The sequence below is a fragment of the Coccinella septempunctata genome, chromosome 5 (assembly GCF_907165205.1).
Source record: "Coccinella septempunctata chromosome 5, icCocSept1.1, whole genome shotgun sequence".
Lineage (NCBI taxonomy): Eukaryota > Metazoa > Arthropoda > Insecta > Coleoptera > Coccinellidae > Coccinella > Coccinella septempunctata.
The window spans coordinates 37,649,422-37,676,302 of record NC_058193.1 but is presented as its reverse complement, the minus strand read 5'-3'; the positions used below and the strand labels follow the sequence as shown (position 1 = coordinate 37,676,302).

At 40.1% G+C, this 26,881-nt stretch overlaps 2 protein-coding genes and 5 non-coding genes across 10 annotated transcripts in view; 4 read left to right on the top strand and 3 right to left on the bottom strand.

The window, feature by feature from the left end:
• Positions 1-233: 233 nt before the first annotated feature.
• Positions 234-14,221, top strand: LOC123314133 (ABC transporter G family member 42). The gene is made up of 26 exons (XM_044899254.1): positions 234-485; positions 1,189-1,411; positions 1,499-1,737; positions 2,006-2,077; positions 2,162-2,241; positions 2,294-2,551; positions 2,827-2,995; positions 3,051-3,209; positions 3,264-3,395; positions 3,552-3,780; positions 3,838-3,943; positions 4,003-4,189; positions 6,061-6,229; positions 6,415-6,463; positions 6,513-6,562; positions 6,626-6,762; positions 6,814-6,984; positions 7,188-7,426; positions 7,481-7,673; positions 7,980-8,008; positions 8,070-8,175; positions 10,296-10,523; positions 13,494-13,629; positions 13,680-13,785; positions 13,872-13,972; positions 14,030-14,221. The coding sequence occupies exons 1-26, from the start codon at positions 435-437 to the stop codon at positions 14,203-14,205; spliced, it is 3,795 nt and encodes a 1,264-aa protein (XP_044755189.1). The 5' UTR covers positions 234-434; the 3' UTR covers positions 14,206-14,221.
• Positions 4,427-4,498, top strand: Trnap-agg. Its single transcript has one exon. It is a non-coding gene; the product is annotated as a tRNA-Pro (tRNA).
• Positions 4,658-4,729, bottom strand: Trnap-agg. Its single transcript has one exon. It is a non-coding gene; the product is annotated as a tRNA-Pro (tRNA).
• Trnan-guu lies at positions 10,552-10,625 on the bottom strand. The gene has a single exon. It is a non-coding gene; the product is annotated as a tRNA-Asn (tRNA).
• A 1,138-nt stretch (positions 14,222-15,359) lies between the features above and the next one.
• The window catches only part of LOC123312832 (calmodulin-binding transcription activator 1), a 129,140-nt gene continuing 117,618 nt past the window's right edge, over positions 15,360-26,881 (top strand). The window contains exons 1-2 of one of the 4 annotated variants that reach the window (XM_044897347.1): positions 15,360-15,617; positions 16,435-16,651. The gene's annotated coding sequence lies outside the window, so the exon portion shown is untranslated. The remainder of the gene's footprint in view (positions 15,618-16,434; positions 16,652-26,881) is intronic. The other 3 variants (XM_044897348.1, XM_044897346.1, XM_044897350.1) reach the window with 3 other exon arrangements.
• Trnap-agg lies at positions 17,775-17,846 on the top strand. The gene has a single exon. It is a non-coding gene; the product is annotated as a tRNA-Pro (tRNA).
• On the bottom strand, positions 20,552-20,624 carry Trnak-uuu. The gene has a single exon. It is a non-coding gene; the product is annotated as a tRNA-Lys (tRNA).

Here is a 26,881-nt window from a genome sequence, read left to right as displayed (position 1 = left end):
TGATACATATTCTGAAAGAGCAACTTTTCTAGTAATAAATCTGAGAATTTAATTTCATCCATCTCGGTACAACCGTTCGGTCTTGAGGAATTTTTAACTGTCTCCATCTTTTTGGGAATTTTTCGAACGTCAATTTTCGACAAGCGTATGTCTTTTTTTTTTATAATTTATCGCTCCTACTGTAAATTAATCGAATTCGGTTCGAACTCCCCATTTTATCGACTTGAAATCGATTTCCTGTTGGGTCTTCAGTGAAAAGAAAACTTTCCACGATAAGTTTCCTTCCTTGATCCACAATATGTGGGTCCAATTTGTTTTGAATGATAACGACATAGGGAAAAAAGTCATTTCCAATTACCGTGCAAATGTGATCGTTAGACGGGTAGTCCGTGTATAGAAATAAGTCTGTTGCAAATCGATTTTTGTGTTCAAAAATGAGTATCGAGTCGTATAGGTCGGATAGAACCGATAGAACCGATAGAACGGTAAGTATAGGTACATTTTTCAGGATTTTTCGATCCATATCGCAGCATATTTGAGTTATTCATCAATATCAATGTCTTCTGGGAATAAACCAAGTATGAACTATGTTTATACCTAGGACTCTTCTACTAAAAAACCTCTCTAACTAATTTCTGAGTTTTCTCACACTTTTTCAGAGCTAGGTTAACTAAAACACTCATAAATTTTGTTTTCCTCAATTCATTCAATCAGCGTTTGAAGATTTTGAATGTGGAATGTAGGGAGAGTGACACACATACTTCTTTGATCTGATTATTATGACAGAAAAAATTGACTAGCATTTTTTTCATCATTGGAAATCATTTACTGTCAAACTATTTCTTGAATCGACAAAAATGAATTATATTGTTTGCCATGTAGAGTTTTTACATATTCTATCATTGGAATTTTAGAAAATTATTGAAACGAAATGAAATAATTGTCTTTTTTCCATCACTGCAATCTAGTATGAAAGTGTAAAAACACAGGTTGAAAAAATCTATGTTATGTTGTGTCACTGGATGCTGGAGGAAGTAAGCTTGAAAAGTTAAACCTGGATCAAAATATGCCTCTCTTTCCTCAAAGTTTTTTGTTTAGAAGAGTTCAATTCTTCGAGTACCTACTTTTAAAAACAGTGCATCACCTGTACAATTCCTCTTAATATAATGTGATCAATTTCGACCGTAGGAAGATTATAATCCGAGCGAGGTTATAGATCAAAATCTATCAGAATGGAAGGAAGAGATGGTACAGAAAACCAACGAACTGATTCCCGTAAAGAAGCCCATCACCTTCAGTTGGTATGACATAACAGCCCACAGCATACATGAAGAAACTGAACATCCGCATAGACTCATGTGCTGGTGTTCAGCTGGTGAGAGACAGAGGAACAAGATGATCTTGAAAAACGGTACGATAAATATCCTAGTAACATCTTCAACAACCTAAGCAGTCTTTAATCCAATATTTGGAGTATTATCACTGTCGTTGTTTTCAGTGAGCGGAATTGCACATCCAGGGGAACTGTTTGTCTTGATGGGTTCCAGCGGAGCTGGCAAAACCACCCTCCTCAACTGCGTGACTTTCAGAAACATAAGAACCCTCAAGATCTCCGGATTGGTGAGAATTAACGATGTTCCGGTGAATCAGACAGAACTAGCAGGACAATCGGCTTATGTCCAACAGGATGATCTGTTTGTGCCATGTTTGACAGTCAGGGAGCACATGATATTTCAGGTATTCGAATAGAGTAGTGCTAAAGACCCTAAAGAATGATTAAAGTTATCAAACCAAGTAGTATCGGGGTTGGCAAGAGATGCTTACTATCCCTAGACCAGATAACCTGGCGACAGAATTGGAGTTTATGAGAACTCTGGAAGTACATACATTAGATCTACTGCCCTTAAAATCTAGAATCTGTTTCGGTCGAAATGAATGCAGACTGTATTTTAGACTTACAAATACGAATAAATAAACGTTTTTTTCAACTTGTTGACTCTTTTAGGCGAGGCTGAGAATGGACAGTTGCTTCACCTATGAGGATAAGCTACTACGTATCGAAGAATTACTCAATCAGGTAGGTTAGATCTCAATCTTCTGTATCACCAGGGGATCTTTTCTGAAGGCCTTGAATATTCTATTGTTCTCGTGCATTTTCCAGCTCTCTCTCACCAAATGCCAAAACGTTGTTATCGGTTTGCCAGGAGTGATAAAAGGAATTTCTGGCGGAGAACGCAAAAGGTACGTAACCAAACTAATTTCAACCCCAATTATCACCGACAACTGCTTTCAGGTTGGCCCTAGCTTCAGAACTGCTGATGAACCCCTCTCTACTTTTTTGCGACGAACCAACCACAGGTTTGGATTCGTTCATGGCTTTGAACGTCATGCAAACATTGAAAACCTTGGCCATAAGTGGCAGAACTGTGATTTGCACAGTTCATCAGCCATCTTCGGAACTGTTCGCTCTATTCGACAAGATTTGCCTGATGGCAGAAGGAAGAACTGCGTTTTTAGGAACGCAAAGGGAGGCTGAGGACTTCTTCACCAAGTGAGAATCGGCAGAACAACTTATCTTATGGGCTAGTGGGAAAATTAGGCATAATTTTTTCTATATATTTCCTAAAATCTCAACAGATGATGATCGCATTGGAAGTTATCCGATTTTCTAAGTGCAATGTGCTGAAAACTCAGCTTCTTTATATCTCATCTCAACACAGTATAGATTATCTGTTTTCACGCATGGTAGCTCTGAGAAAAAAAATTTTCCGACTAACCTACGTTTATTTTATCGAAAAAACTTCATTTTCAAAAGAATTCTTGCAGATTGAAGGCACCTTGTCCCGTCAACTTCAGCCCGGCAGATTACTACATCCAAATTTTGTCCATAATACCCGGCAAAGAGGATCACTGTAAAAAGAATGTCAATTGTATATCAGACGCGTTCGAAAAATCTTCCGGAGGCATAAAATTGAGGAAAGCTTGCAGATCTCTGGTATTTCGCGTCTTCTTTGCCAGTGCAGGCCTATTTGAATACTCGAAATTTTCAGACACATGAACCAAGCGGCGAACAGTGGGAAATCAGATCTTCTCCTATCAGCCCATATAAAGTGGGATGGTATGAACAGTTCCAAGCAGTGCTTTGGAGATGTTGGCTGGGTATAAGGAAAAATAAGAAGATCACAAGGCTGAAATTCTTGTCTTACTTGGTGAGATGACCGTGGGACTTCTTGATTTTTATGATTTCTTCTTGGATATTTCAGAGTGTGACCATTTTGATAAGTGCTCTCTATTACGATCAAACTTTGAATACAGAGGGAGTTCAGAACATTTGCGGTGCCATGTTTCTCTTTTTAACCAATTCTACATTCAAGAATCTTTCAGGGGTGATTGTGGTAAGTTAAGGTGCACCATTTTTAACCTTGTTTTGGCATTCATACAATGCTAAACATTCTGAGGTATTATTAAGTCAATGCAGGCGAATCTTCAGGGTTGGTTTAAGTTGTTCATGAATCAAATGATATTGGAGGTTGACTTCACAATTTTTTTAGACTTTCTGCTCGGAGCTACCTCTCTTTCTGAGGGAACACAAGAACGGGATGTATCGGACAGATGTATACTTTTTGTCGAAATCAATCGCGGACATCCCCTGGTTCAGTTTCTTGAACGTGATGTTCACAGGAACCTGTTACATATTCATAGGCATGAACCCTACAATTTGGAGGTTCCTAACGACCATTGGGATCACGTTGCTGGTGACTTACACGGTTTTAGGAGTAGGTAGGATTCATTTTCGGTTTGGATGAAGGCATTTTTTTATTCTTTTCGCCATTTTAGGGTATATATTGTCGGTGTCGACCCCCAACGTGCATATAGCGCAACAATTGGTTGGTGCTGTCGTAACACCTTTCTTGATATTGGGTGGATATTTCTTGGATATAAGGTGAATCTCCATCTTGAAATTAATTTGAGCAGACGATAAGACAGTTCTCGATCTTTCAGGTCCATACCTTTCTATATCACTTGGTTTTCGGATTTGTCGTGGTTCAAATGGGCCAATGAGGCTCTGTTGATCAACCAGTGGTCCAATATAAGGAATATTAGTTGCACTGAGCAACTAAGCGATTGCATGAGGAACGGATATCAGGTTCTGGAAGAATATGGGGTTGCCGGACCTTCTATCGGCCCTGTAAGAATACTATTTTTTGTTTTTGAAAGCTTTATTTTGAATTTTTATAAAACATCGAACATTGAGAAATTAAGAAAGGAAAATACTTCCACGTTTTTTCGTGTTTCACGACAGTTTTTGAAACATTCGGGCCTTCATCTTCATTCTGTACGGATATTTTTCGAAATTTGAGGTTAATCTTAAAAATATATGTCAATACGTCAATTGTCAATGTGTCATTAACAATTTTGTATCAATGGCTCGTTGGTCTAGGGGTATGATTTCCGCTTAGGGTGCGGGAGGTCCCGGGTTCAAATCCCGGACGAGCCCAAATATATTTTGTTGAAGACATTGAGGAATAACGTACTCATTTTTAGGTGAGAATCTATAAAAAAAGAAGATATCGTTTGTCTAGATATAGAAGACAAGTGTGGGAGAATTTTTTTAAATTTTCTTATTTCTGAAAATATTATCGTAGCAAAAAGTTTTGGGCTCGTCCGGGATTTGAACCCGGGACCTCCCGCACCCTAAGCGGAAATCATACCCCTAGACCAACGAGCCAGTTGATCAATGCAGCAGTTTTGATCAACAGGTTGCAGAGACTAGATAAGATAAAGCTTTACATACGCAATACAAATAATATGAGGATATAAGTCTGCAGGCTCGGATTTCGGTAGTATCGTGAATCTCTTTAGAAATAGTTTGTTGAATGGAAATACTGAATAAATTTTGAATTTTTTCTCAGTTCGATTTTTTAAAGTTACTGATAAATTCTGATACTATGATTATTTTCAGCCCCGGATGCAATTTTTCATTGCAGTTTCCATGTTGTTGGTTTTGTGTCTCGCAAGTAGGACTATTGCTTTCCTAATTCTATTGTACAAGGCTTACAATTATGACGGTTAAACTTTTATTAAACTATATTTTGTAACTGGATAATAAATGGATTTTGATTGCTTATTATTTTTGTTGTTTGATGTTTTTACTGTTATTATTGTTTTTTCACACATCATCCTGGCAATTATAACTATACCCTACTTATTCCATGAAATATTGATTTTGATATTTTACATCCTCATCTCAGTTTCTGCTACCGTGACAAATGTTGTGACTAGATACAAAACAAATAGGTTATTTTAGGGGGTCTAACTCCTTGCTCATTTTTGACCCGAAAAATCAGCATTTTCAAATTCGGTTTTATTTGCAAAATAACGCTTCTTCAGAATCTTCGGAGAACGTATTTCATTGATCGACTCAAGCCTCAGAATGAATTTCAGCTGTGAAAATCAAATTCCCTTCATGTCCTACTATAGGTACATAGTGTGGAACAAAAGAGAACCTTCATTCAGATACCGATATACTTATCCAATTCCGTTATTGTTTTTTGTCGAAATTATAGACTCAAGAATCGGCTTTTACATGGTGTAACATGAAACAACACTTTTCGGTTGATCGAGTTCATAATCATATGAAATCATGCATAGGCCTCAGGTGAGGTGTGACGTTCCCCCATGTAAACCAGGAAATGGATCTTTCTGTTTTATGTCTAAGGTTTCGTTTATCAATTCGATCTAATCCTCGCTCGAATTTCATCAGTTTGTGTTGTATCCCTCATTCCTTAACAACAACAACCCTTCACAGTTGGTTTCCGTGAATATTATCTCTCAAGTACTGTTTTCGTAATGTTATCGCAGAGGGCTGATTATGAGGTGAGCATAAAATTATTCTTTTTTTCTTACTTTGTAGTTTTGTTATTGTAATGCCGTTTGTCGTCTTATATCTCAATCTTTCTTTCTTTGGAAATGTTGTGCATTACTTTAAGATAATTTTATGACTTGGGAAATGGAGCAAGTACCATTGAATTTAATTATTTTGAGGGATGATTGTTTTAGGAATTAAGCGAGAGCTCGAAATTCTCTGAGTCCTTCAAATTGCGCACGAGATCCTACACAAGATGGTCGCCCACAGAAGAAGGAGTCACGTTGTCCTGGAATGACTTGAGCGTTTATACGACATTGAGGGAAAAGGGTGAATACAAATATAAGAGGATTATTAATGGGGGTGAGTTTCAAAGTGAAGAAAGATAATTCACCTATCCTTTTATGAACAATATCCTCAACTTTTCTCGAGCAGTTTATATAATCTTTTAATCGAAGAAAAGCTTATAGCTTGCATAATTAAAAAATTTATTCATACAAAACAAGATAAAAATGGTTTGAATATTATTTTTCTATCCTTTTCCATAGTGAACGGAGCAGTGAAATCTGGCAGTTTAGTTGCATTGATGGGGGCCAGGTGAGTTGTTTGTATTCATATATATTTTTCAACAACCTGCAAATTTCAGCGGTTCAGGAAAAAGCACCCTCATGATGGCTCTAGCTCACAGAAATTCAGGTAAATTCTTCTTTTAATCTTGAGATTTGAGGTAGAATTTAACGTCTCTGATCCATTCTTCAGGAGAAATCACTGTCGAAGGTGATATCCTGGTAAATGGAAGACAGCTGGGAGATTACATGAAACATATCAGTGGCTGCATGTATCAGGAAGATATATTCGTTGGTTCCTTGACTGTGTGGGAACACATGAACATAATGGTAAATGGGTGAGAGGTCTGAACATTGAGAAAATGAAAGTTTATGTTTCAGTCTCATCTTAAATTGGACAGGAGATTTTCCGTTCAAGATAGGCAATTGAAGATTCACAAGATTCTGAAGGATTTGGGACTTTATCATTGTTTGCATACCAGGATTGGGGCGATTGGAAGCAACAAGACACTGTCTGGGGGAGAAAAAAAGAGATTGTCATTCGCAACAGAGGTGAGTTGGCACCTGAAAAATTTTAGTAGTCTCTTCATGTTGAGAGCACTTGTCTTTTTGATAGTTCGAAGTTTTGTTCAGGTCTTGATTTTTCTTTCGTTTGAAATTTACGACACAGTGACAAATGAAAGGAAATATAATAGGGAAAATCTGGTAACTTGTGTCAGTTTTTTCTATATCGCTGCTAACACCGCACCTTTCAGCTTTTAACCGATCCCCCAATCTTATTCTGCGATGAGCCCACAACAGGTCTGGACTCATACTCAGCCCAAAACTTGGTTTCCATGATGAACCTGATGGCTACAGCTGGAAAAACCATACTATGCACCATCCATCAACCGTCATCCGAAATTTTCGCCATGTTCAGCCAGATCATTCTCTTGGCCGAAGGACGAATAGCCTACATGGGCTCGAGATCGGGAGCCTTGAATTTTTTCAATTTGTGAGTTACGTATCATCCTCTGTTTGAGGGAATAACTGAGTTCGAACTTTTCAGGATGGGGTATCCATGTCCGCCGACACACAATCCAGCTGATTATTTCATTAAGATCCTGGCTACCCCGCATGGATTCGAAGAGAATAGTAAGAACGTTGTCAAGAAAATCTGCGATAATTTTTCAGTGAGCGATTGTGCCAAGGAAGTGGACGTTGTTATCCAGTACGAATTCCATATGGGGAGAGCTGGAAAGGTGAGTCAATTTAGTTGACTTACGTCAAATGTCATTTGTCATTTGTCATATGTCATTTGTCATTTTATCAATGGTCACTTGTGGAATTGAATTCTACTTGGATTTTAGACCGGGGCTCTTTAAAAAGCGCTAGGTTATCCAAATTTGGAGGGTTCTCTCCAGGGCAAGACTTTCAAGAGCGATAAAAGTGTTCATGTTCCACGAGATCGAGAGACCTCTTCGAATGTCATAATTTTATGCATGACTTTATGGACTTATAAAGTTACGGGTCTCATTTGAATAATAATAATTATTCTTCTTTTCCAGTTTAACGAGTTCGAAGTTCGTTCCAAGTTGTAAGTGAAACGGGACAAAAAGAGAGACCAGAACGCAATTTGGTAATAAATTAATTTGCAGCAAAGAGGCCCGATGCCTGACGAAACTTTATTTTTTGATTTATCGCTGGTTCCTGGACATTTTGAGGGACCCGACCATTCAGATCCTTGGGATTATGCAGAAAGTGGTGAGATGGATTATTTATTCGTGGGGATAGGGTTTTGAATGGGAGGAATGCTGCAAAACGAAAAAATCCTCTTCAGAAGAAGGAAAGGGTGTAATGTGGTTGATTTTTTGTTTCCAGAGATATAAGAATAGAAAAAAAATGATGTGAAAAGATATTATTTTTCTATGTAAACCAATTTTTATCAAAAGTTTCCGCGCTCAGATATTTTAGATGTTGCGTCACTGTTCAAGCTCTTCCAGCCACTGCCACTCTCCTCATTACTCCTGTTCTTTCCTCTTATCTTCTTTACATTATCTTCTCTTTTTTCCTTTCTCTTCTGTTTTCTTTTCCCTTCTTTTTATATTTCAGTCCTTCTTTTCTCGTCTTAAATTTGTCTCCTTCTCTTCTCATGCTTTTTTTCTTTTTTTCTCTATTGGTTTCGATTCTTTGTTTTGAATTATTTTTCTCCTATTCTCCTATGTTGTTTTTCCTTAATCTGAGCCTCGCGATGCCTATTGTAGTCTTCTATTTACGTCTCCAAGATCGTCAGTGATAAATATTATGGTGATATTGCGTTCGTTCAGACCTCGAAGTTTTTTTTCCGTCCATAAATTGAAATTGCCTTTTTGAAATCGCATCGCCGGCGAATATTAACAAAGTTCGTGGCAAGTTTGCTCGAAAACATTCGCCGAAATAATTACGAATAATAATTCATCAGGTTCCTTTTTCAGTTTAGAATGAACGATACGAAACAATAGGAAGTTTCGCAGTCACGCAATTTGAGAGCTTCTGAAACGAGGAGGCGATGCCCGAAATGATTCATTTTTCTGAGGCACGCATTCGGAGATCAATGGGAATTATGCAGATTGGAGGCACCAATAAAGTTGCTTAATTATGCCTGTTACCGATTTTAGGCAACGTTCGTTGTCGGCTTGGTGACCCGATAAAGATCGTGTACTCTGTTAATAGACACACTTTGGTCGTTGGTTTGTCTCTTTCGGAATTTCAGGACAATTAGGAAAGGGGTTCGAAAGATTTCCTATACAGGGTGTCCCAGGATAACTGGGAATAAAATGTAAGGAAGGTTTTAGCGGCATGCAGACAGGAATTGAATTCTGAAAAAAGTACCACCCAGTGCAGGATTTGAACCTACGACCCCCCGATTACCGGTCAGGTACTCTCCCAACTGAGCTACCCGGGATGACGTGAGGATCCATGGATCCTCACATGGGTCGTAGGTTCGAATCCTGCTCTGGGTGGTACTTTTTTCAGAATTCAATTCCTGTCTGCATGCCGCTAAAACCTTCCTTACATTATATTTCCAGACACTAAAACTATCATTACACTGGGAATAAAGTTGGATATAGGTTTAGAACCTTAAAATAAGACTAAAGTTTACCATGGAGGCATGTTTGGGATTTCTTTGTTGAAGAGTTACGTTGCTGCAAAGATGAAGACTTGGTTATGGATTTATTGAAGTCTTCATCTTTGAAGCAACGTAACTCTTCAACGGAACGTTTCCGAGCATGACTCTTCAGGAACTTTTCATCTTATTTCGAGGTATCTACCTATATCCAAGCATAGTCTGTAGACAGGCCTATATATAGGGTCGATTAGACAAGAATTCTTGTCTTGATGACAAGTTTCTTGTATTGTCTTCCGAAAAAGTCAAAAAAAAACTTGTCTTGACGTTTTCTTGACCACAATTGTTCCCAGTGTCTTGTTAGAGTCACTGAAGGCCTATATACAGTGACTCTCTCTTGTTAGAGTCACTGTAGGCCTATACAGGTGAGTGCGCCACCTGTCGTCAGGTAGGTAGATTCTACACATGTCGTCTGTAGAACCACAGCCGCCTTTATAGACATATAAGTCGGTGGTAAAACCTTGATATACTGATAGATGCGCCCCTTTGTCAAGAGTCGTCACAGAGCTACTATTTTTCTCAATATTACCACCAGCATTCGGATACAAAATCGGTAAAATTCTTTCTGCAGGTTTTTTCGTATTAAAAAGAGAAAAAATGTGATGCCGATACGTAGTGACAAGAAATTTTTATGTTGTTACCATATGTCCAAACTTACGATATTACCTTTTAAACCTGATGATGTGAAATGAGATGAGAACTAATCATATTTTTGCAGGGTATTGGCCTGATGGTGGGCCTGTGCTATTCCAACGTAGACCCTCAATCGCAAGACGGAATCCAGGCAGTTCAGGGTATGGCCTTCCTCTTGATATCGGAAAATACATTTTCCCCAATGTACTCCGTCCTTGAAACATTCCCGAGAGATCACGCACTGTGTATCAGGGAATATCAGTCAGGATTGTACGCCCTATCGACCTACTACGTGTCAAAAATTTTGGCAACGGTAAGGAAAACTTGGAGCGAAAAAGTTTCGCCCCCGGGTGGGCTCGAACCACCAACCTTTCGGTTAACAGCCGAACGCGCTAGCCGATTGCGCCACGGAGGCTCCTTGGAGGTTATCAGAGATGAGTCGAATCAGTTCCACAGAGCTTTCGAAGGACCGCATTGAAAAATTAATAAAGCACACCCCTAAGAATTCCGTTATCGCATATCAATTTAACAAATTTGAAAAATTCAGCAGAAACTTATGAGAGAGTTTGAACATCAAAATGTCTGTTTTAGTTTCGAAAAAAAGACTCGGTTATCTTATAAGAATTCCGTTTCACCATCAAATAAACGGAAAAAAATCATCCTCACCAAATGAATGAAGATGAACCAATAATATCTATTAAAATAACGTAGTTTCACAGCTGAAGGTACTCAATACAAAAATGAACTCTATATTTATAGTGCTCAGACCATTCATTGGACAATACTGAAAAAAGCGGATACTCTCAACTTTTACTCTCGTTCTCAGCCTTAATTTTCCCGAAAAACTCCGTTTTTCCGGCCAGCACCTTATCTGCAGCCAAAACCATCATGGTGATGGCCGTCGTCGGCGACATATTCAAATTCTCTTTGATAGGATCGTTATTCAAAATTGCCGGGGAAGTTTTCTGTTCGTAACTTTTATCGATTATGTGATCGCTTACGTTCACTTTCACTTGACTATTTTTAAAACTTTTTTTCGGTTGTTTCTTGACGCTTATCTTCTTGGTGGTCTGTGTCGATCCAGATTCTTTCGATCTCTTCCGGTCCAAGGATTTGGTATCGGTCATCCTTATTTTCTTTTTGTTGGCGATCGTTTCCTCTTTCTTTGGTTCTATTGTTATGGTTATATCTTGGATTTTTTCTTTTTTGTTTGGGGGTTTCTTGTTCCGAACGTTGTCCTTGAATTTCTTCTCTAATTTGAGGGGATTCTTGTTGATCAACTCGAGGAGCTTATTGTTGAGGGGTTTCTCCTTGATCAGCTCGCCCATTATGTGGTCTTCTAATTCGTTGTTCACGTTGAATTCGTTCTCCAGCCTGGTGGAGCAGAAACTTCTGTTGGTGATCTCGGAGTTTCTCTTGTAGACTCCCTTGCTTCTTCTCACGAAGCGCGTGTAAATTCCAGGCAAATCCCTCTCGTCCCCTTTGAGTTTTTCGAAAATCGAGTGAGATTCCGGCTTTTGCTTGTTGCTGGACATCAATTTAGGATATTCCTCGAAGAATTCGTAAAGTTCTCTCTCTTTACCTCCCAAATAACCTTCCTTATTGGAATCTCGGTCCTTACCTTTCGCCTTGAACAAACTCTTGTTTTTTATCCTGGGTTCCGTTTGGAATTTCTCCATAACCCCTGAACTACTCAAGGATTCTTCGGACGCTTGATCACTATCCGCGAGTGACAGGTCAGATGTTCGGACGAAAGCGGAAGATATGTATTTAACCTCGAAAGATTGCTTGTTCGTTTTTGCCGATACCTTCTCGTAACAGATGCAAGATGGATTTTTACGGAGGAGCATGGAGTTTTTCCTGTTCAAGTATTGTTCGTAATCTCTGATCTCCCTTCGGGATTTCGCGTCCAACATGTATGGTCGGATTTTGCTTTTCTTAATTACGTTCGCTTCGGTTTGAGAGTGCGGAAAATTCTCCGTTGAGGGCTTAGGACCACTCTTCTCGTTCTTGGTCGGGTTAGGTTTCCTCTCTTGACGTATGCGGGAGTTTGGGTGGGATTTGGAAGTGACTGGAATTTTTTCTGCAGTTTTCCTCGTGTATTTCGATGTTGAAACGCCAGAAGAAGAGGCGAATCTGTTATCGTTGGTGTTATTGTCACATTTTTGTTTCTTCTGCTCCGGACGTTTTTTTCGCACCGGTTTATCCTTATTTTCTATCTCGAAAACCTCCTCGACTTTTATTTTTTTCTTGTTGGTTGGCCCCCGAAGGATCTGTATGATGTGAACGAGATCTTTTTCACTCAGTTTCAGTTCCCGGGCCGCGTCTATGTTTTCTTTTGGATCGGAGTGTTTCTCGAAGAATTTCCTATCCAAAGGAAGAGATATATCTTTGGTTATGTCGCGTTTGGATGAATGACGATTGATATTCATGGACACGCAAGATTCGATATCACCTTTTGTTTCTTTGGAGTTTTCGTCTTTGGAGGAGTAAGGGTTTTCTGGGTTTTTACCGTCATTTTCTATTTTTCCTGCCCTTATGGTTTCACAATCGGTTTCTGACAACATATCAACTGAGAATTTGAAATCGTTTTCAAGAATAACACCGATCGAAAAACGTCACTGTCGATTTTTTGTGACATTTTTTTGAGTGATCACAGAATGGTAATAACAATTCGGTATTATGTTTGAAAGGAAAGAAATATTCGATCGATGGACGCAATTTTACTGACGGTTTCATCATAGAAAAACTGTTAGAAAACTAAAGTTAGAAATTATTCATAGAATAAAAATACTCTACTGAAAGAGAAAATATTGAATCTTGTCATAGAGTTGATATAATTACAAACTTCTTCAATGACAGCACAACTATCGACATAGAAATTGAAAATTTCATTTGTATTTCGTATGGACCTCTTTCGTTTGATATTTAACACACATGACAAGTTATAAAATATTTTCCTCAAAAATTCTTCTGGAAATCAGTTCTTTCCACTGTGATTATACATGCTCAAATCCTCTAACTATATTATGTGAACCAAATTTCAACTTAAACTTCTGATAGAAAAGACGCTCATACACATACACAGAAAATTCGTAGGGTATTCTCGTTCCGGATTTCTGATTGGCTCAGTTTCAATGCTTACAGGAGAACCCTCCGTTTCTGAAATACTAAAAAGGGATGATTATTGGACGTTGCCCGTTTAGTTGGGCACATCGTCGCATTGAGAATCTAGTACTATGACAATATAGGTACTCGGTCCATTCGTTTGGTATATTTTCAGGTACCAGGATTGCTGATTGAACCAATCGTATACATTCTTATTGCTTATTGGTTAGCAGGACTTCAAGCCAACTTTTACTCGTTCTTTTTCACAGTTCTGGCTGCCGTATTGACTATGAACGTCTCATGCGCTTGTGGTTTGTATAACTTGCGTTTCTCCGTCAAAAAACTGATGGTATTCTTCTAGGTATATTTTTCTCTAGTGCTTTTGATACATCTGCTCTCGCGATGCAGTATTTGATACCGTTCGACTGTATTATGATGGTTACTTGTGGAATATTCATAAATTTGAGGTAAAATTACTTGAAAATATCGACTCCTGAGTCTATGTCTTCAGTTTTATTCGTTGACTTGTTGACTTTTTTCAAAATTTCCACAGCACCTTGTCTTCCATCATATCCTGGACAAAATATCTGTCTTGGATGATGTATTCCTACGAGGTCATCACGATAGTACAATGGAGCGATGTGAAGAATATAAGTGAGCTATACCGATGTTTCCACATCCTTTCCTCATACTGATTCTCCGTTATTTTAGCGTGCGATGCGAACTTCCAAGGAATGCCATGCCTATCAGATGGTCACCAGGTTTTGGAAAAGTTCAGCTTTTCCGAGGACAACCTAACAAAGAATCTGTTTGCTATGATTGCCCTCTGTATCGTCTTTTATGTGATCGGATTTTTGTGTTTGTGGAGAAAAATGCAAAAGAAATAAATTCCCGAATAGAGTAGTCTATTTAATTCCTGGCCGAATACATGCGATACTAATAGTTTTGTTGTTGTTGTTGTGAGAGGGACTTCTATACTTAGTGAAGAAATTTAGTCTTCTCGGGGGTACATAGCTACGCGGAAACCACTTTTCATGAAGGAAAAAATCCTATAGGATGTTTAGAAAAAAAGCTTGGCGAAAAAATTGTTGTCAGAATATCTATAGGTCACCAAAAAAAGGAATCAATCGTTAAATTTTAGGTTGGGATCGTCTGAAATCTATGACCACAATGGTCTCAGGAGTCTCTATGGGTACACATGTTCTGTGGCCCAGTCTCTTTGGAGGGAAAACAACAGGATGCTCGATTTTCAGTTCTGTCGATCTAAATTCTAAGGTGTGGGTAGTTTCTGGACAATCTTAAATGCCTTGAAATAATAGAGTGAGATCAGAAGATGTAGGCCCATGTTCTTCTTCTTCTGTCTGAGATACAAAACCATAGATTTTTATTATTATGCTCCATGAGAAGAAAACCTTTTGAAGGTAAACTTGAGAGAGACCTCACATAGCTTCAATGAAGAAGGATTGAGCATATAACTTGGTTGAATTATAATATGCGTGTTAGGAAGGTTTAGCGGCTTTCAATAATGGCACTTTTAATTTTTCATGAGGTCCAATTATTTCTATGCATCTTTGTTGTGTCAAAAGTTTTTATGTTATGTCATAGAAGGTAGAATAACATAGAAGATCCTTTTCTTTTCTGGTTTCTTCCAGTACCATTTAAAAGGATTAGTTATATAGAAAACGATAAGGGAATACTTCTAAACGGTTTGGGAACTTTTTGCGGTCAGATGTGACCCGATTTTCGCATACTCGGAAGACAAATTCCGGCAAACGCAACCCCTAAAATCCGCCCACGACCAAATATTCAATTCGCGTCTCCCCAACCTCCATTTTTCAAGATCGCACGTAGCTTAATCTCGCGATAACCCAAAAACCTGAGCGAACAAAACCCCAGATAAGGATTCGCCCAAAAACAATGCGATATTTACCTACGACGACCGTCCGACTAATTTCTCCATTCCGACCTTATCTGAATAACGATTAGCTCCAAAATAAGATAACCTTGCCTGAGTTCCCGCGAGCTGGCGGGCCGTCGCCCTGCGTGCGGCTCCCGCACCTGCGCACAGTCAGATCGAACTGTCATGGACTCCGTTTTGACAGGGCTCGGTGTTTTGCTTTCGAAAATTTCGGAAAAACAACGATTTTAATGGAATAATCGACATCGAAAAGTGACGAAATCGACGCGTAAGTGACTTTCCGCCAACTTTCCGACGTCTTTCTGTCATAACAACGCGAGAGAGTTACGCAGGAAGGAAAACAATGCCTATTCAGACTTGGAAACTCCGACTGGCTTGATGGTGAGTTTATTTTTGTGGGTTTACCCGGAAAAGCGGGTTGATTGGGACGGTTGACATTCCGAAATTCGAATTCAGTATCGATTTTCCATATCAGATATCACCTTGGGTAACCTCAAAACTTATCGTGATAATTTAATTGTTGCTAGGAACACAGAACTTGGAAACGATAATTTTCTCGGAATTCCGATGGAAAACCGTGGATTTTCCACCTGATTCTTCCTCCAATCAACGAATTATTCGTGAAAGTTCATCAAACCGCCAATATTAATGCATGTCCTACGATTAAACCTCGAAATAACTTTTTCGCGTATAGAATTTTACCCGAAAATGCTGACGCTTCCACAAATGAATTCACGACAAAAAGTTGGGCGAGTTGGAATCATGGGAAGGTCTGTTAGGGGTATCTAGGACCCGAGTCGGTTATGAGGGTATCATGGGAGGGAAATCCCGCCCAATATCGGCCAGATAGGGCAACCTGGGGATCAACTACCCCATTTGGAAGACCTACATTTTCAGATGAACAGAGTCGGCCTAGCTGAGGGTTTCCGCATATCTTTCATATGTGACAAATTAATCGACTCTCGGCGTTTCGCTTCTGTGAAAGAAGGAAATGAAAATTGCTTTTACCAACGATGTTTGGGGAAATTTTTTTCCGTTTTGCAGCTTCTTATCGTGAATCGTTGGGTACTTTTGATTTGTTATTTACTTGGTCATCTTCAGGATCTTTTATAAAGGCTCTTGTTACTAACCTTCTAGACTCCAGTACAAGAAAACATTGGCGAACATGTTCATCCTGATTTTTTAAATTGCTTTTCAGTAATCAGTATGCTGATATTACGAGAAGAAAAAAGATATTTTACGTGTTGGATACCAGCTCGAAGAGAACTTCTTCGTTCTGTTTTGAAAATTGCTGCATTTGCACTGAAAATGGTGGATGCGCCGATGTCTATTTTGACAATTGTTGGTGGAAAATGCATTCCTTCGTTTGCCATACCTTCAAAATGAATTTTACTGAAAAATGTTTGTGGTGACTGGTGAGTAGAACTATTTTGGAGTATTCAAAAACCGAGCGATCATATATTCTGAAAATGCATTATTTGGAATCATGTTTATCGGATGCAAACCGTATAACCGTATAAGAATCAATAATTCCGTGACATTTCGAATGTTATTACAGGGGATGATTTTATTATGACTCGTTAAAATAATGGAATCCACAGCGTTGCGAGGTACGCCAGGTCCAAACCCATTGGAGTAGACGTAATTTCGACGGGGAAATTACAAGTCTACTTCTCTCGGCGTTTGCCGATGCAGGCCCTCGTTTTCTCCGAGAAAATCCAAGGTCGGAAAAGCGCGATAAAATTCAAATTTCTCGATATCCACCCAACCCTAAACGATAATGTTCGTTTTAATATTATTCCATCGATTCCGCATTTCGATGATGCAGGGGATGCTCTGTTCTGAAGGGTCGAACGCTGGGGGTCAGGAGCTATAGGAGGAATATCCGTAGTTGCTTTTCCGAAATAGATCTTCGTTATCCCCAGGGATGATATAACATTATGAAGACTGGAGTCAATATACTGACGGCCGCCAAGATTGTACTATTTGATTACGTTGTTTTTTTTTTTGCTTCTCTAATTAATACGAGACATCATACCGAAATCCAATTTCATCGAAAATTCTTCGTGCGACGCGACGCCGGGCGTCGTAGGGCCGTCGTGGAATCGTCCATTTAGCGGAAAATATGGCAACGTCGTTCAGGTGCGCTCGGGCGTTTTTGACAAGCTAGACGCTCCTTCTAATTAACAGCGTCCATTCATCATATGCACGTGACGCCGCAATTTTTCATTCAGCACCGGCCTTTGTTAATGTTTCCCATTTTTAAATAGTTAGCTGTGCGCCCCATCTCGCGCTCTGTGTCTCTCATTGCGGGATAATTGCCAGGTTCGTGATATCGAAAATTCTGGTCGTAGTGAGATTTGGCTGAAACGTCGCGGAATTAACTCGTCTCGCAACTGGTGCGGAGGACGGAAGAATTAGATTCGGAGAATTCGTTGGGGAATTTTTCAAATTTTTCCCGTTGAAAATTGGACAGTTTTCGATGACGTTGGAAAGAAAAACGATGGTTGACTTTCGTTGTGAGATCAGCTTTCAACTGGCTCGTTGGTCTAGGGGTATGATTTCCGCTTAGGGTGCGGGAGGTCCCGGGTTCAAATCCCGGACGAGCCCAAAACTTTTTATGAAGCCGGGAGACTGATTTTCTATCGACAAATTTCAGTTTTCAGTTGAATTTATCGGTTTCTTCACGTTGCACGCATAATTATTGAGATTTCAGGTGGCTGCGGAAAGTCGAAATTATGTTGGTACAAATAGTTCATTCAGCGAGATTTTGAGAATTCAGATTGGTATTGGGAGTATAATATGGGAATACCCAATTTTGAGAGTCAACGTTTGCCATCATTGGAATTCCGAAAATGAAATGGCCCTTCTCTTAAAATTATACAGGGTGAGTCTTTGACTCGTACAAATATTTTAATAGCAGATTTTTGAGGTCAAAAGAAACACTTTTGCTCTTTACCATTTTTTCCGGTTCGTCCCTGATAAAAAGATACAGCCATGTTAAGTTTTCATAATGATTTGTGACACTACACATCTGTGGATCTTTTACACAGAGTTGTATTCAGCCAAAGTACCCAATTTTTCAAATTTCACAGATACTTTTCAATTTTTGGACATAAAATTACTCGAAAACGGCGCAATATACGAGAAAGCATGAAGAATACTTTCATTTCATAAAACGTTCAAATATTCATAAGATGGCATCCAACTTAGATTTGAGTTGGTTTCTTTGAATTTTTGGTATTTTTATGGTTCGTAATTGTCATAATGAGAAAACTGGAAGACGTGGTTGATATCTTGTGTTCGAAAAAGATTCCTCAACAAATTAAAACTATATTCCGACATTCATTTCATTCGATAAAACATTTTTTATGGTTTTTCAACAGTCTGTATCCTTTCAAACCAAGCCGATTCGGAAAAAATGTCGAAGGACAAAAAATGTTTCTTTTGACTTGAAGAATATACTGTTAAAGTATTCGTACGAGTCGTAGACTCACCCTCGAACTCACGCTGTATTAAAACGTCCATTTAATGGGTTGGCTCAAAAGATGAATTTTCACCCCCTAGTTTTCGTCGATTCGAAAATATCAGGGTTGCTATTACAATTAGATTCCAATTCAAAATAGTAATAAGATACTTTTTCTTTGCTTTTTGATAAGCACTCGGCATTATTGCAGCGTAAACAAATAGGAGTTGGTTGTGGCAACGCCGTTTTGACATAAATGTGTATCAAGTGTCAACCTTACTCCGTTCTACTGACAAAAACTCAAAAAAATCATTCTACGCCCAACCGACTGCTTTTGTGAAAGTGAATGGACTATACCGACGCTATAAAATCATCTGATATCGACAGGGACGGACTGCGTCCGGCATTTTTCCGATTCCCGGGATCCATCATCCTAAATTACATACCGGAACCCAATGTCAACCGGAACGAAACAAAACAAACTGGTTATTTCACATTGATACGAACCGAGAGGGCTCACAAACAATCCCCGTTCGTCTCCCCGATTCAATTAATGCGGTTCGTTGTTTTCTTTCGGTATCGGAAAGCCATTACCTCAATTATCGAGGAGCCGAGCGCCACTGCCGTTTCGAAGTTTCCCGATGGATAATTTCCATCGGGGGCGAGGCAAAAATGCCCGAGGGGTGATGAACGGACGGGAGAAAAAACCACCCGTTTTGTGTACGCGACCAAGGGAAATTCCGTATACGTTGGAGACGCGAGCCGTCCTCGAAAAATAAAGTACTAATTACATTCTTCCGAGCGGGTATGGCGTTTTTCGACGACGCGGAGTGAATGTGGAATTTTCCGGTAGGTAGAGGGAAATGACGCCAGTTGTAGTTTCGTCGAGTTTTTTCCCGCTTCGTTTCGGGTTCAATTTGTGCGTCGCGATCTGTTTCGTTTAAATTCGTTTTTTTATATTTCGTTAGTTTGACTTCGTCTTGGTAGGGTTCACAGAATTTCCAGAGGCATGACATGTAATGATTTCCATAAAAATCGAGGCTAAAAAGGGTCTTCTATGCGTCCGATCAATGCTAAACACCTCGATCTATGCCATCCCTACTTCCGTCAAAACTGACGTTTACTTATTTACTCTGACATCGGTTGTCAAAGCTGTGTAATTTTCTCTGATCATCGATGCATGTCAGGAAAGAAATCAATTCAGAGAAACGTCAAAATTTCGACCTCTTTCAAGCATTTCTGGATTTCGTGGATCACGAATACGAATTTCAGCGAATTTCCCCGCATATTCTCAATACTTGGAATATGAGCAACGATAAATTCAGATGCTGGCCGGTCCCGGTGCATTCACGTAAAAAAGATTTCGCAGACGACACTTATTGGCCTCGTGATAAATGATCCCTTGCTTTCATTCACTCATAAAATTCGGGGACATTCATCATGCCGGAGTAACGAGCGGACCGACGAGAGCTCCACCGAGGGCCTCTTCGAGAATATCGAGCCGTGGGTTTTTGCATATCGCGCCGTTTTTAAGATATCGAAGGACGCGGAGTTCGCCTATAGGCGTCGTTTTTGGACGGTGCTCATTTTGGAGGCTAATATTGAGCGTTTTCTTTCGTTAACGGAGGGTGGAAGTTTATCGATGAGTTGCAAAATACAGAGAAAGTAATTTGTTTTACGGAATATACTTGAAAGGTATGGAATTCAGAAGGTTTATTGATACGAACATTTCTTAGTACGACCCTGTTATTAGTCAACTATACGGCGGGATTGGAAGAAGGAAGAAGCACTAAACTATTCATTCAATCGAATCGATGATGATGACAATATTCAGTTCCAAAAAAGTTGCCGCCCGAGCAGGGACTTGAACCCTGGACCCTTGGATTAAAAGTCCAATGCTCTACCGACTGAGCTACCCGGGCTTCTGAAAAGTGTGCGACTTGAGCGCTCTATGATCACAGACAGATGCTTTCTATGGGGATATTCAGTGTTATAGTATTAGAATGTTTTCCTCGTACATTGGATTTGATTATTACTTATTTCTTATACATCATATCATTTGGAAACTTCCGAAATAAGGTAAGAACGTTTTTCAACCATCTTTGAGATATTCTCCTTTTGTCACTCACATAACAGATAATATACTCATTTTCGTTATATTTTCTGACTCCTTTGGCCTCTGGAAATGAATCAAATCTTGCACCATTTGCTGCATCGAAAATATTGGAGGAAACACGGAAACCATTTGATTTCAAAACGACTTAATTCTTCTTGGCCATCAAGATTGCTGTTCTGTTTCAGCTTTTAGCAATGATGACACCATAAAGCTTCGTCACCTCGACTATTTAAAGTCGCATATTATCCTCGTTATAATATAGGGACACACGAGTAGCATCTTTCCATTTTTTTTTGAGTACCTCGATTTGTATGCTCGAGTGGATCCGGCTTTTAATCTTATATTTTTCAGTGGTAACTCCCCATACGAAACTCTCGGGAAACCTTCGACTCACTCGACGAGAGATATACGTAAAGTCGATATGCGACGAATTGATCCCCCATTTCAATAATTCAGCGATCAGCGAGAAACCTTTGAATAATTAATAGGTCGGATTTGAACGGAACGCGACACTGTCATGGTTCAAGAATCCCAAATGGGACGTAGTCACATGTGCGTAGCTAATATATACATGGAATAGAGATCGTGCCCGAACTACCAAGGTTCATCTTCGGCCGTGTATGCGGAAGGATATCTGGAAGGAGGACGGATGAATTTTAAAGAGACGCCGTCATAATTCACAATTTCGATATCGGAACGATCGGTTTTGGCTTCTTTCGTTCGGGGACGTCATTACTGGCGTTCGCCGGAAGTAATATGGCCAGGACCAGTAACTGGTATCACTTTTGTCAAACTGACGGTGACTTGTTCAACAGTTACGCCCGAATAATGATTTTCTGTTTTTTTTTCTCTTATTTTAAGAGCCGAGATTGTTCTTGGTTATTCTGTTCTTCCACTCGTTATTCACGAATGGGAATGGAGAGTTTATGCAGACTAACTAAGAATTGATACCAAGGAAGCGACCAATCTCGAGGGTAGATGGCATACAGTGACTCTATCAAACACAGCGGCGACAATGGTGGTCTCGTTTTTCATCGTTTTAGCAAGAATATGGCGTATTTGGTCACATGACGTGACGTGAGCCAATCCGCATTCCGAATTAGAGATCATAGCAATGAAATCTGTGCTTCTAAGCCGCCATATTCTTGCTAAATATCCAATTGTCGCCACTGTGTTTGATAGAGTCACTGTAGATGGCAAACACGCGTACGCCATCTGCCAATTAGATTGGTCCCTCTCTTAGTTATTAGTTCTTGGTAACTCTGCTTAAACTCACCGAGTATAACAAAGTCTGTTTAGTCCTGGTTACTCAGAAGTTGAAGTAAATGAAGAGTGTGGTATAGGAATCTCGTTACCGAGAATAAATCTACAAGAAGACTATCGGTGCGATAAAACTAATTACTTAGGGCTACTTGCGACTGTGTGCCCTTCTGTGACTGAAGAGACCCAACCGTGACCAACAGATCCTTCCACACTCTGGGCATGGATAGTCACCAACCAGATCTGGCCGCCGCGGTATTCTTCTCGAGTCTCCATTATAGCTGTGGACCACAGACCTCCACTGTGATCTCTCTAACGCTAGTTGTTTCCAGTTATGATTGGCATTAACTGATTTTACAGATTGATGTAGTGTATCCTTAAACCGCTTATACTGGCCTCCTGGTTTCCGAGCTCCCTCTGTGAATTCGTCATACAGAGCTATTTTGGGAGTCTTGTGTCTTGCATCCTCAGAATGTGGCCGCTCCATCTGAGTCGGGCCGTCGGTACTTGAGTCTCAATTGTTATACAACTCGCGCGCTGCAAGAGTTCTGCATTTGAAACTTTGTGGAACCATCTGATGTGCATTATTTGTCTTAGATGACGTTGTTGCGTTTGTTCAAGCTGTTTTATGTGTCGCCTGTAAAGAGTCCAGCTTTGGCTTCCACAAAGAAGCGTTGGGAGGACCAGTGCTTTGTAAACAGCTGTCTTGGTCTTCAGATTGAGGTCGTGATTTTGAAACACTCTGTTATTTAACTTCCAGAATACCCTTGATGCTGAATTGATACGGTTGTGTGTTTCCTTGTCCTGGTTAGCCCTAGTATTTATGAAGCTTCCCAAGTGTTTGAACTACTCGACCTGTTCTAGAGTTTCATCCTCCAGGCTGATATCTGTTTGGAGGTTTTCTGGTGTACTTACCAGGATTTTGGTTTTATCAATATTGAGACTAAGGCCCAAAGCTTCGTATATATGTTTATAGGTGTCGTCTACATTATCTTTAGATCCTCTGGGCTGTCGTCTGTTGAGAAACAGAAGATGTACGTTGCGTACTGACGAGTGCAGATTCTGTTGGAACTCAACATCACCTGATGAGAGATTGTCTCGCCATGGCTGGTCGACGTAAAAAATGCTTTGGACTAGAAGCTTCCAGGAGTTAGGGGATGATCCCCTTCTCTAGAAGCTAGAGTCCCCTGAACAACTCCTGTTCTTCCTCGCGTCATATTTTCTGAACCTTCCTGAGTGGATCAGAGTATCCCATCAAAGATTCACCTCTATCCTCTTCGATCCTATCCAGTATGTAGGCACCTCTCGGGCGAATTCCTAAAGTCTTCCATAAACGACGACATTTACTCTCCGAACTGTGGCTCCGACATTTTTGTACCGCTACTTACCGATTTTTACGATTTACGATACCGGAAACCGTTCGCCGCGTTCGGTGGGGGGCGCCACGGCCTCCCGCCCCCCCCTGTGTTTCTACCCGGCTTCAGAGGGACGCCCGCAGGGGCGGCGAACCTCCTGGGGGTCTCGCATAAAATGCGGACGACGCCGGACCAGCGCGCGGGGGGCATTAAAAATGGAATTATTCCGGGAACGGCTGGCATTTCAGATTCCGTCCTCAGATATGGTATATGGACGAAAATGTATATCTCGAAATATAATTTGTTGCGAGGGCACATGAATATCTATATATCTCTATATACTCGCTTTTTCGCGATCTCCGATCGTTCGGAGTATACCAGAGGTATACGCGATCTCCGCGGGGACTCGAAAATTTAATTTGCCGGATATTCCTAATGTCGAGGCCACGATAAAAGACGCCGAAGTGGATGGTTTCAATCGAAATTTTTTTTTATTTCGGTATATGGATCGTTTTAGGTCAGTGTTTCAATGTGTTGCGGAGGCTATCGAAGGCGAAAGCATTCGTAGATAGAAATGTGATACATATTCTGAAAGAGCAACTCTTCTAGTAATAAATCTAAGAATTTCATCCATGTCGGCGCAACTGTTCGGTCTTTAGCTGAACCCATCTCTTTCGGGATTTTTCGAAAGTCAGCTTGCGAGTCGTTTATCTCCCAATAAAAGTAAACGTGGATGGAAATGTGATACATATTCTGAAAGAGCAACTCTTCTTGTTATGAATCTGAGAATTTCATCCATCTCGGCCTAACCGTTCGGTCTTGACGAGTTTTTAACTGAACCCATCTTTTTCAGGATTTTTCGAAGGTCAGCTTGCGAGCCATTTATCTCTCGATAAAAGGGTCCGTAGATGGAAATGTGATGAAATATTCTGAAAGAGCAACTCTTCTAGTTATGAATCTGAGAATTTCATCCATCTCGGCCTAACCGTTCGGTCTTGACGAATTTTAAGCTGAACCCATCTCTTTCGGGATTTTTCGAAGGTCAGCTTTCGAGTAGTTTATCTGTCAATAAAAGTAATCGTAGATGGAAATGTGATACATATTCTGAAAGAGCAACTCTTCTAGTTATGAATCTGAGAATTTCATCCATCTTGGCCTAACCGTTCGGTCTTGACGAGTTTTTAACTGAACCCATCTTTTTCAGGATTTTTCGAAGGTCAGCTTGCGAGCCATTTATCTCTCGATAAAAGTGTCCGTAGATGGAAATGTGATACATATTCTGAAAAAGCAACTCTTCTAGTTATGAATCTGAGAATTTCATCCATCTCGGCGCAATTGTTCGGTCTTGAAGAATTTTTAACTGAACCCATCTTTTTCAAGATTTTTCGAAGCTCGTTTGCGAGTCGTTCATCTCTCAATAAAAGTAAACGTAAATGGAAATGTGATACATATTCTCAAAGAGCAACTCTTCTAGTTATGAATCTGAGAATTTCATCCATCTCGGCGCAACCGTTCGGTCTTGACGAGTTTTTAACTGAACCCATCTTTTTCCGGATTTTTCGAAGGTCAGCTTGCGAGCCATTTATCTCTCGATAAAAGTAACCGTAGATGAAAATGTGATACATATTCTGAAAGAGCAACTCTTCTAGTTATGAATCTGAGAATTTCATCCATCTTGGCCTAACCGTTCGGTCTTGACGAGTTTTTAACTGAACCCATCTTTTTCAAGATTTTTCGAAGGTCAGCTTTCGAGTCTCCCAATAAAAGTAACCGTAGATGGAAATGTGATACATATTCTGAAAAAGCAACTGTTCTAGTAATAAATCTGAGAATTTCATCCATCTAGGTGCAACCGTTCGGTCTTGACGAATTTTTAACTGAACCCATCTTTTTCAGGATTTTTCGAAGGTCAGCTGGAAAACTTATATTATATATAAGAGTGCGATATGAATGTTTTATATCATATCACTCCCAAGGATTTTAAATTGATTTAGGAAACAAAAAGTCAAGAATATGTTAAAAAAAATGTTTCCTGTTTGTTTTTACATAGTTGGCGAGCGTTTCTGTAGTCGTGTATCAAGAAAAGCCAGTCTATGTCTTAATTACCACGTTGCCAACTTGTGAATTCGACGTTAGAACGCTATGGTATCAATGGCAATCAAAACCTGCGAAAAATCGAGGAATAAATTCCGCCGATACAATATCGATGACGCAAATTTCGCGCTAGACAGTGTCGTGCGGCGCCCCTGCGATGTTTTCGAAGGGCGTCCCGAAACGAACCCGTCCCGATCCCGCACCTGCCATATTTTCGCCACGTAGTCGTCGGATGTTTGATTAAAAACAGTAATTACGCGGCCCCATTGTTGCGAGAACAGAGACCCGGGCCTCATTGAATATTTCATGGGGGCAATTTGCATGCAGCCCTTATAAATATTTTATTGGCCCGTATTGACTGAGCGCGTGCCGTGCTCTCCCCCAGAGCGGGGCCCCGATGCGTGGCGGCGACGTAGGTACAATTCCCGCATCCCCCCCGAAGGACCTGAACGGTCGCGCGAGAACTTCGACTCCGGCCGTTTTGGGGGTTATGGGGCCCCGCCGGAAAACGAAGTTACGTTCGTAATATCGGCTTTTTCTCGCTTCCGTCCGGTCGGATTTTCCGGGTCCGAAGTTTGGGTGACACGTCGATACGGTAACGTTGTTATGTTGACGTACTGTCATACTGAAAATGTTCGTTTTACATGTTGGACATCTGATTCTGTACTTTGCAGTCGTTTTCTTTTCGTTGTTTCCCAAACGTTACGAAAGAATGGGTCAACACCATACAATGCATGAGATACGGAATAGATCATCCTCAGCAACCGAAGATCTATCCACATGACACAAAAAATCCCCCCTCTTAGAGAGGGCATTAAAAGCTGCTGAAATTGAGACAGAAATAACCTGTTCGAGCATTTTTGACCAATTTGGTACAAGCTATCAGCCTTATCGCTAAAATTCGCGAACGATGAAATTATTGGTGGATTTCCACACTTTCTAGCACGAAATTGCGAGCCGTTCTAGAAGGTCTCCTGCGAGAATCTAGAGCAAATTTTCGCTTTAAATTCTCCTTCCTCGTCTCGATAAGGGTAATAAAATCAATATATCATTCCCGGACATAAATTCAAAGTGGCAGGAAGCAGGTTGGATGATTTCAATATCAGTTTACTCAGCGAAGATCACTTTTGAACATGAATAAATTATCAAGCGGCACCACGTCGGATGTTTGGAGATCGGAGAAGAATGGAGATCCCATTATCGATTCCTCCAAGAATTTGAGGATCCTTGTCGGGTAGTCTTCTTTGTCGGTTCAGTCTTTCGCGAATAACCTCAGAGTTATTTGTCGAGTTGCTTTCAGCCACTGAACTCGTATAAGCTCAGGCACTGGTTCGTTTAAGATATGATTGATAAG